General features: G+C 35.1%; 1 protein-coding gene across 1 annotated transcript; it reads right to left on the reverse strand.

Moving 5' to 3' along the window:
• Positions 1-2,115: 2,115 nt before the first annotated feature.
• LOC141293559 (uncharacterized) lies at positions 2,116-10,524 on the reverse strand. Its single transcript, XM_073825580.1, has 4 exons — positions 9,864-10,524; positions 8,434-8,618; positions 7,538-7,980; positions 2,116-7,426 (listed from the first exon to the last, which is right to left on the reverse strand). Exons 1-4 carry the CDS (start codon positions 10,522-10,524, stop codon positions 2,116-2,118), a joined length of 6,600 nt encoding a protein of 2,199 aa, XP_073681681.1.

Here is a 10,524-nt window from a genome sequence, read left to right on the forward strand (position 1 = left end):
TGTGTGACATAATCAATGCAGATATTTATATAAAAAAGCACAGCAGAGCTGTACAAATCAACATTGTGATGTTCAAACACAGTCCAGTCAGTAGTGTTAAAAAAGAGTCGTACAGTTGTTCAGAAGCTGAATTGCTTCTAAACTGATGCACATATATACTATATTCAGTATTTAGTAAAATGACCACGAAGTCCATGAAACCAACTTGCCTTGAATCAAACATCCAGAAGAGTAATGGTTGTATGCTGTTGTGGTGAATGTTCTGTGCAGTCAAATTCTTGCGTAGAGTTCAGTAGAATGGAATGTTGTCCTCATGGTGAAGATGATGTCATCGTCAAAGTAAGGCATTTGATGTAGCTGTACACAGAAAGGTTCTGATTAGAAAAATTGTTTATTTAACAACTTGTAACAATTGGAAAAAATACTCTTACCTGTTGATCAATGGTTGATGTCCTGAAGTGTTCAGAATAAAGCAGCAACTTTACACTGGTATTTTTGAACATTCATGTGTTTCTTTTCTGGTTGTATTGTTTATGCTGTTTTGTTGAAAAGACTTTAGAAACATTCTGCACACAACCATTTAAAGTAGTTCATTATGGACTTCATTACTAACATTGTGATCCAAGACTGTACAGAAATTCATTGCAATGCAATAACAATAGACATTTTGAACAATAATATTAAATAAAGACAATGAATGAATGAATGAATGAATGAATAAACAAAGAAACAAATGAAAATAATGACAAATTAAATAATAAAAATAAAATAGGTGGGTGTTAATATCATAAAAGGCCATCTTTGTCATCCTGATCTTTTTTCTTTTTTTATATATATACATATATATCAATTGATACAAATATTGAACTTAAAAATAAAAAATATAATTCATTATTATAATTAAATAGTAATGTGAATAATGGCTTTAAAACCCACCAATGCTATGAAAAAACCCTAAAGCCCAAAGTATTCTTCAGTTTTTATGCATACGTAAGGGACAGTGTGCAGTGCAGGTGACGTGAATTTCGTCATCAGAAAAAGCATTTGTGACTGACATACTACAACACAGCTCCATTTTTGTTTAAAAGAGTTACAAATATTTTAACAAGTCAATAAATAACTTCTTTGGAAAAATAGAGCACACACTGGACTTAGATGAAGGTTTTAAGAAGCGCACATGTCAAGCACCTGCGTACGCATACAAAAATGAAGAATACTTTGGGCTTAATGCTGCCTTCACGTGCTATTGGAAATTGTGTAGTTCTTATTTCTCAAAATCATAATTACGACTTTGTTTTGTTCAGTTTTTTTGCTATGCAAAAAAAGACAAACATTTTAAGAGGGCAGATTAATTCTTGAAAGTTGAATTGAGTTTTCTCTGGAACTATAAATATTTTTACTGTTCTCTTGCAGAATTAACAAACCTGCTTTGACACAATCTGCATTACATAAAGCACTATATAACAAAATAAAGGTGATTCTGGACTGTATATTGAATAAATCATCTGGTGTGTTACTTAAAAATTTCATGTTTAGATAAAATTTCAAAATAGAAAATTTTCATCAGTGGCATGCACAAAGTTTGTAAAAATGGCTCAAAAAGTATTCCTTGTTTGAAATCTTGTTTTAATTGGAGTTTTACTTAATATTAATGAAAGGCCACTTTTCATAATCACTTCAAAAGACAATAGCAGGGACAAAAATAAATTAAGTCTCCGTCAGTTGAAACTAAGATCAAATTGAAGTGGTAATTAACATGACCAAAAACACAATTGTATTATTATAAATTTAGTATGGATGGGCAGGACAAAAAGATTAAATTAAGTTCCACTTTATTGAAATCATGTTCACAGTAGACGGAAAGATTGATAATACTAAAAAGACATATTTCTATTTGGAATTTAAGAGGCAGGGGTGAGAGAGAGACTGGGCTGAGAGCAACTAAAATAATTTTTCCATCAGATATTACCCCTATGCCTTCAGTCCCACCCCTTACTCCTGTGCATGCCACTGATTCCAATAGCACGTGAAGGCAGCATATATTCCCACAGAGGCCGTCCACATTTAAAGTCCACCTCTGTATCCCCCACCCCCCCATAATGCTGGACGATTTTATTACAATAACCATTTCAGCACAATGCATTCATGACAGCTAAAGTATGTGGGCATGATCTCAATCTGTATTTGATCCAAGTCAATATCTTTTACATACACATGATCAATTAACGTGCCATTTTCAGTGGTTGCTTTTTCAACAATTTGTGTGAAACCAAAATGCTGCATGACATCATGAACACTTGATTTATTAAAAAGGTTTTCATTGAAATCTCCTAGAATTATTTTACCACCTGCTAAAGAGTTCATTTCATTAATTAGGATAATCAAGTTCTCTCTAAATAATGGCATGCTATAAGATGGAGGTCTGTATACAACTGCAATAGTTGTGTTCAGTTGTTCTATCCTGCACATTACACATTCAATGTTAATACACGGTAAATCACATAAAGTTACTTTTTCCTTGTGATATGTACCAACTCCACCATGATTTTCCTCCTTTAGTTTAGCAAAAATATCATGACTTGTGTCATATGCATCACTACGTGATTTGTCATGGAAATAGTACCCAGCAAGGCTAACAGCATTCTCCACATAGTTGGGTTTTAACCAGGTCTCTGTTACACATATCATATCTGCTTCAAAATATCTCTTATCTTGGCGAATGTCTAATATATGTGGGATTAACCCTTCAACATTGTGCAACATCATTTTGTATGTGAAAGTTTCTGTTGTTTCACATGGAACAATAAATGGAGGCATACTCTGTAGAGCTTGGTCAATGTTATCTTTGGCAAAAATAGCTTTTTCTTTGAAGTCTTCTATTATGAGTCCATCAAGAGAAGTCACCCGACTTAAAGCTACATATGCTTGTCCTGGAGCAAATATCTTTTTCATTGAAACAACAGCTTTGTCCACTGTTAGGCCTTGTACTTTATGAACTGTACAAGCCCAAGCCAATCTTATAGGAAATTGTCTTCGGACATCACCACTGCTTGTTACTTTGTCTTCCTCAGGTTCAATTGGTGTTGCTTTCTCCAATCCAGGTTTTAAACATGGATTTTTGGCTCTTGCTTCTTTACCAACTTGTTCATTGTCAAATTCAATATATATTTTTGATGGAAATATTTCATTATCATCATAAAAGAATTCTTTAATTGTTCCACAAATTCCATTCACAAGACCATCTGAAACATTGATATTTTTCAGTAGCATTATTCGAGCATCAACAGCTAATTCAAGAGATTTTTCTAGACAGCTGTTATGAACTCTGTAATGATGGCCATCTTTCTCTTCCATTCGGCCAGTTTTAGCATTTCTCTCAAAGTCTTGTGCTTTCACAGTAACTATGTCAGAACATAATTTATGCAGCATATGTATGTTGTGGACATCAACTTCATGGTTGGTTGCATAAATGTGGATATCTGTACTATCATCACCATCACCTGTTTCACATTTTTTAAGTATAGTAATGTCATGTTCAAGCATTGGTTCATCTTTCTTACGTTTCCTTAAACGATTTAGCAATTCAGCAAATTCTTTGTCCTTCTGCCTCATAATCTCGGTGAGTTCAATAAAACTAAAGTTTGTTTCCCAAAGATTCACACTGTTCACTGGTTCAGTATAAAGCGGTTTTCCTTTCACGGGAGAAAGTTGATAAAAATCTCCAACTGCTATTATTGAGACTTTTCCAAATGCAGAATAATCTCCTGTTTGTTTGATTTGTCTCAATCTACCATGAATATATGCCAAAAGTTTATGATCAACCATTGAAATTTCATCTATTATTAATATTTGCAGTTTTCCGAATTTGGTTCTCAAAGAATTAATTTTTTCATCTCCAAGTGGCTGATATGGCAATGTAGCATTGATTCCAATACAGAGAGCTGAATGTACAGTCATTGCGTTTATATTGAAGGCGCTCACACCTGTTGGAGCAGTTAAGAGCACATGGGTCTCATCTGGGTTTTCAGATAACTTTGAAAGAATACGAGAGGTTTCATAATAAATTGCTTTAATCAATACTGACTTTCCAACTCCTCCAGGGCCTGATATGAACACATGAAATGGATCTGGGTTTTCACCTTGCACTTTTCCTAGACACCACTGCCGCACTTTATAAAAGATCTGTGACTGTTTGTCATTTAAAGAGCGCAGCAAAGCCATCGCATCTTTCTTTGTCATAGCGGATGGATTTTTTTCTAATGTGGCACCAACATTTGGTAATAGATCAGGTATGGCATCATCACCTTCCTCTGTTTCTATTGGCTGTTCTTTTCTACTATCCAGACATTCTAAACGCTCAAGTTCTGCTTCTGGACAGATTTGGGCCCAAGCATCTTCCATTGGTCCATGTTGTTCTAAGTCATCTTGAGCTCTTTGTATAGTCTCTGCTTCTTTTTCAAATTTTGCCCTGTTTGTGTCCACAATGATTTTCACTGACTCAAGCTCTTCATTATGCATTGATATAAATCCAGTGTCATAAAAATCCTTATAGGAAGTAAAATTTGGTGGTTTCAGTTGACTTTGCAAAAAATGAGGTAAAAATAATTCCAAAATACTTTGATAATAATTTTCTGGATTTTTAGTGGGTGAAAAACGAGCATATCTTACAACTGCAAAGTCTGTGCGAGTTCTTTTTCTCACAAACCCCATGTCATTTTCCAGCTTGACTCTGTCTGAGCATGAGTTTTCAGATTTAGACAGAACTCTGTATTGTGATGCAAATGTAGCTAAACACATTCCTGTTAATTCCTCTGTTTTTGGACGAGCCCTGTATCTGTCTGTGATGCTTTTCATCCATATATCATCACTTTCAGTATCACCATTGTCAGCTTTTTTATTTATAGTGTTTAAGGGTAAGCTCATTTTTACTGTATTATTACCAGTTGGAATAAAAACCACTTTTCTTGATCCTTCTTTTAATTTCATATTGGTCAAACGATAAACACTCTCTTGAGCTGACACCTCTCTATTATGTAGAAAAACACTTCCAAGTTTTCTTAGAGCTTGTTTTGCATCGATGTTGTTTTCCTTGTGTGCTTCTTTTTGAGCATTTGCCAACAGCAATCCCATTTCTCTTTCTGCTTTGGAAATGTAGGAAATTATATACACAATGCAAGAATAAGCATCAACAACAAACTGTATGTCCATGTTTGCGTTCCAGCATCTCAAAAGGTCTTTATTGTACTGATTCACCCAAATATCAGTTGGCTTTCTCTTCAACACAACATTAGTTTTCTTTGACATTTTGTTATAAGCACATTCAAATATTTCTTGATTTATACCAATAGATGCAAACATAGAGTCAACAGAGTCAAAGACAGCATCACTGTTCAACAAACATTCTCTTACTTTTTTCATTATAGTTTCAGCTAATTCTTTTGATATCGCCTGAGAGGTATTTGCATTTTTGTCTTTAGTTTTATCATCTGTTGCATTTTCATCGTCATCTATTTGATTGTTTCTTGTAATGAAAGTATTTTTGCTGGGTGGACGTGGAAAGTTGAATCTACATGTAGTGCCTTTCTTTCTACATGTTTTTGCATGTCTTTTGCTGTGTTGTTGTACACTGCTCACAATTTCATGCATTTCTTGTTGCTGTTCAGATGGCATTTCACAGGTTACATACTGATCAACAAATGCTACAACTTCATCGTCGTCATCTCTGTCCACTTGAGGTGCATTTTCAACCCAAAAGAGACAATGTGTGTGAGGTGATCCACGTTGTTGAAATTCAATTCGATAGAAATAATCTATGACTTTTCCAATGGGTTGAGCTGGTGACATAATCACATCTTTCAGAAAACAATGGAATCGATGATCAAACATTCTAGCAGCAATTACTGGGTTTCGTTTCAACATCCCACATCTATCAGACCAGTCCAGTTCATCAATAGGAGTTTGACAACCCTCTTGTTTCACAATAGACTGCATTAACTCTGGCCATCGTAAGTCAGCTGATGAAAATGAGCAAAACCATGTTGGGAGCCCAAGTTGCCTCACCATTGCAAACAAATCTTTTTGAACAGATTGCCAAAAAACAGGACTGCCTCTGACTGGCTTTAAAAATTTATAACCCTCATCATAATTTAAAATCCTCTGAAGTGAATCTTTGTTTGTCAGCATTTCTGAGGTAATTTTTGTGTCATTGTTTGCATCATAGCCTTTCCTCAAAGCAATAGATACATTAGAAATTACTTGATTGAGCTCAGACAAATATTGTCCGTAAAAGATGTAATCAATGTTTTGAGCAAAACGTCCATCTGCATTTAAAATTCTATTGTTTAAATACCTAGACAGTGTTAATTTTTCAGGTCGTGAATCATGAAATGTGCCTCTTCCTTTTGGGAAGAGAACTGGAAAACATTTGGCTTCATTAGTTTCATCCATTAGCATTCTCACTGGATTATTGCCCTCTGCTGGTGCAACTGACATAATGCCATCAAAATGCTGATCTAAAACTTCCTGTGCAATGTCCACTGGCTGTAAACATGTATCCATAAACAAACCATGCTGCTGCCGATCATGAAGTGTTTCATCACTGATCTCATCTTCTTTTTCAGTATTTTGTTCATTATCAACAGACATATCCTGACAAATGTCTAAATCAGGCTCATTGTTAGTATTATCATTGATCTCTTCTTCTATTTTACTCAGAGGATTAGTCCAACTCTCATTAAACTCCACATCTGTATAAAATGTGTTATTTTGTTTCAAGTATGACAAAGCTGTTTTTATTTTCTCAATGTGCACAAATTTATAGTCATAATGGCCTTTATATGTCAGTTTTCTCTTAAGCTTTACACGAATCATCAAATCATCATTTTCAGCTCTCGGTAAAAGATTCACCACTTCTGTAACATTAGATGGGACACAAGTCACAGGTCCATGAACTCCATTCTGTCCTCCTCGTGGTAAAGCCAGCATTTTCATGAATGGAATATTCTTTGCTATTAAATGTTGCTCAAGAGAGTTTAAACAGTTCAGTTCAGATGGAATAGGATCCAGAGCAAGATTGTTTGCAACACTTTCAGCAGGCATTTTACCTTCACAAACTTTTCTGTCACATGTGTGGCAAATCCATAGAGATTCAGCGGGGCTATTTTTATACACACAATCTTGACGACAGTGTTTATTGCATTTATGAAGATAATTCAGTGTTATACATTTTTCTGCAATACAGCCAACTTCAGTTGATTTCAGAAAATATTTATTTTTATTGCAATGTTTGACCTGCGTTTTGAAGCAACAACGATGACAGACTGCACAAACATATTCAGGGCCTGAAGATATTTTTTGTTTAAACTCTTCAATTACATAATCTATGTCATTTCTTTTGAGGCCTACTTCACATTGTTTTAGAACATTTCTCATTTTAATATTATTAGCAAAATTAATATCATTTTTATATTTTTGTATGTTGTAATGTATCACCATGTTTTTATGTATTTCATTATTATGATATTTTTGCAGACTGTACTGTTTGACAGAGTCTCTGTGTGATTCATTTTCTTTATATTTCTCTGTACTGTACTGTTTGACAGACTCTCTATGTAATTCATTTTCTTTATATTTCTCTGTACTGTACTGTTTGACAGACTCTCTGTGTGATTCATTTTCTTTATATTTTTCTGTACTGTACTGTTTGACAGAGTCTCTGTGTGATTCATGTTCTTTATATTTCTCTGTACTGTACTGTTTGACAGACTCTCTGTGAGATTCATGTTCTTTATATTTCTCTGTACTGTACTGTTTGACAGACTCTCTGTGAGATTCTTTTTCTTTATATTTATCCCTGCTATAATTCTTTACTTTTTCTTTGAAATGTTCATTGGTCTTATAATTTGCTTTGCTACGTTTCTTTATTGACTCTTTGTATTTTTCATCCTCATAATATCGCTTTTTTGATTTAATTATTTTTTCCTGTTTTAAGTCAGCATTACTGTTGTATTGCACTTTCTGTCTATAAAGCTTGCATGGGTCTGAGCTAGTTTTTAATGATGGATGAAACATTGAATCCTGAAATAGTGATTTACAAAAGGACTCGGAGCTAGCAGTCTTCCTCTTTACAGATAAAACAACTTCATAATGACAGTTATTCACATGTTTCAAATAAATCCCATTGTGTTGACAGCTGTGTCTATTAGAGGTTATGTTTGAACATGAATATTTGAGCCATTTCTCTTGAGTGTATGTAAATATGTCTACACCAATTAAATCACTTGCAGCTTGTATTTCCATCTCTGTTGCCCAAGTTCCAACGAATTTCATTCTTGATGTGGCAATGTACTCTGGTACAGAGCTGTATCCTTGTCTGAGATACTGAGTATACTTTGCTTCATTCTGCAGTATGTGTGTAACTACAGCTCGTCTCACTTTTCGGTGTTCTTGTTCACTTCCACTTACAGCATAAGCAACAGATCTGAAGAAGCAGTTACCATCGCCAACAATATCCTTTGTTTCACAAGGCTCAGCCATTTCAACAATTTCAGTTGTATTATTCTGCTCTTTTACAATGTGTAAAATGTTCAGCTTTAAGCAAACACTCTTTTGCTGCTGTACTGTTAATGGATTAAACAGCAAAGGAACACTGGTAGTTTGTGAAATAATTTCAACATCATCTGCACTTTCATTAGATAGGTATAAAGAACATGTTTCTGTTTTCTGTTCTGCAGACATTTCATTCACACACATTTTATCTGCATTTATGAAATCACTCAAAGGTTGACTGCAACCAACATCATCTTCCATTTCTGACTGCTCAGCTTCACTCTCTTTTACTGCTTGAACATTTTTCTGAATCATTGGACAGGATGAGTTGGCCTGCTGACTGTTTATGTCAATCATATTTGCATCGACATCAGTTAACTCAAATGGATGATTATTTGTAGTCAAGGACACTTCAAATTTAGATGTCTTTACTTTTTTTTTATGCTGTTTACTTTTCTTGTGTTTTTCAGTGCTGGGTTTCATTATTGATTTCATTATTGCCATGTAAGTTTCATCCTCATTACGTCTTCTCTTTGCTTTCATTTTTTCTTTTTCTCTGAACTCAGGACTACAGTTAGATTGAACTTTCTTTTTATAATCCTCACATGAGTTTGAAGACACATTTGATGCTACATCAGACAAGAAATCTTGCAATGGGGCTCTACAAAATGAAGAGCAGACACTGTCATTATTTTTTCCACATACGATAACTTGAAAATAGCGGCTATTGACATGTTTCAAATATATGCCTCCGTCTTGACAGCCATGGTTGTTGGAAGATGAAAATTTAAACCATTTCTCCTGACTGTATGTAAATATGTCTGCACCAATTAAATCACTGGCTACTTGTATTTCCAACTCCGTTGCCCAATTTCCAAGGAATTTCATTCTTGATGTGGCAATGTACTCTGGTACAGAACTGTATCCTTCTCTGAGATACTGAGTATACTTTGCTTCATTCTGCAGCATGTGTGTAACTACAGCTCGTCTCACTTTTCGGTGTTCTTGTTCACTTCCACTTACAGCATAAGCAACAGATCTGTAGAAGCAGTTACTATCTGCAGTAATATCTCTAGTTTCACAAGGCTCAGACATTTCAATAATCTCAGTTGTGTTGTTTTGTTCTTTTGCAATGTTTACAATGTTCAGCTTTGAGCAAACATTATTTTGTTGCTGTAGTGTTAACGGACAAAATGGCAAAGAAACACTAGCAGTTTGTTTGTTAAATTCAACTTCACCTCCATTTTCATTAGTTGGGTGATAATGTTGTGTTTCTGTTTTCTGCTCCACACATGGTTCATTCACAGATATTTTACCTGTGTTTATGGAATCACTCAGAGATTGACTGCAGCCAACATCATCTTTCATTTCTGACTTCTCACCTTCACTCTTGTTTACTGCTTTAACAGTTTTCTGGGTCTGTGGACAGAACTTGCCTTGCTGACCGTTTGTGTCAATAACTGCCTGTACTCCAGTTACCTCGAATTCATGATAACGTGCATCCTTGGACACACCAAGCTTCCTGAAATGAGTAAGCAGAGATTTCATGCTCGAATAGTACGCCACTAGACTCTTACCATTGTCTACAACTCTTCCATCACTGCGTCGTGAATGCGGATCAATCACTGCATACCAAGATCCTTCTCTGACAACGGCACATATGGCTAGCTTAATATTTACCAAACATGCATCAAACCTCTGAAATGCTCGATTTACTGCTTCATCAAACGACATAGCATACTGTTCAAATCCTTTTTCATATTTAGTGACACCAAACAAGCCAGTGAATGTTTCACCATAGTTTATTGAAAACAGAGAGTTTTTTAGCATGTGTGTGTGTGGTAGCTCATCAACACGTATGAAGCCGTATTCAGGATCGCCGATTATCCCTGCATCTCTCATGGCACTGTACAGGTCATCTCCATGGATCAGAACAGCATTCAGGTCACTTCTCGTCCACTGCAACACACTTTTCAT

Source organism: Garra rufa, chromosome 20 (genome assembly GCF_049309525.1).
Source record: "Garra rufa chromosome 20, GarRuf1.0, whole genome shotgun sequence".
Classification (NCBI taxonomy): domain Eukaryota; kingdom Metazoa; phylum Chordata; class Actinopteri; order Cypriniformes; family Cyprinidae; genus Garra; species Garra rufa.

Bases quoted from the DNA above. Each gene is read 5' to 3' on its own strand.
- LOC141293559 (XM_073825580.1), bottom strand. From the start codon at position 10,524: ATGAAAAGTGTGTTGCAGTGGACGAGAAGTGACCTGAATGCTGTTCTG. The intron at 8,619-9,863 runs GTAAAATATCTG...ATCCATTAACAG, and splicing joins GAGTGATTCCATAAACACAG to TACAGCAGCAAAAGAGTGTT. The intron at 7,981-8,433 runs GTGAGACGAGCT...GACTTAAAACAG, and splicing joins GTGAACAAGAACACCGAAAA to GAAAAAATAATTAAATCAAA.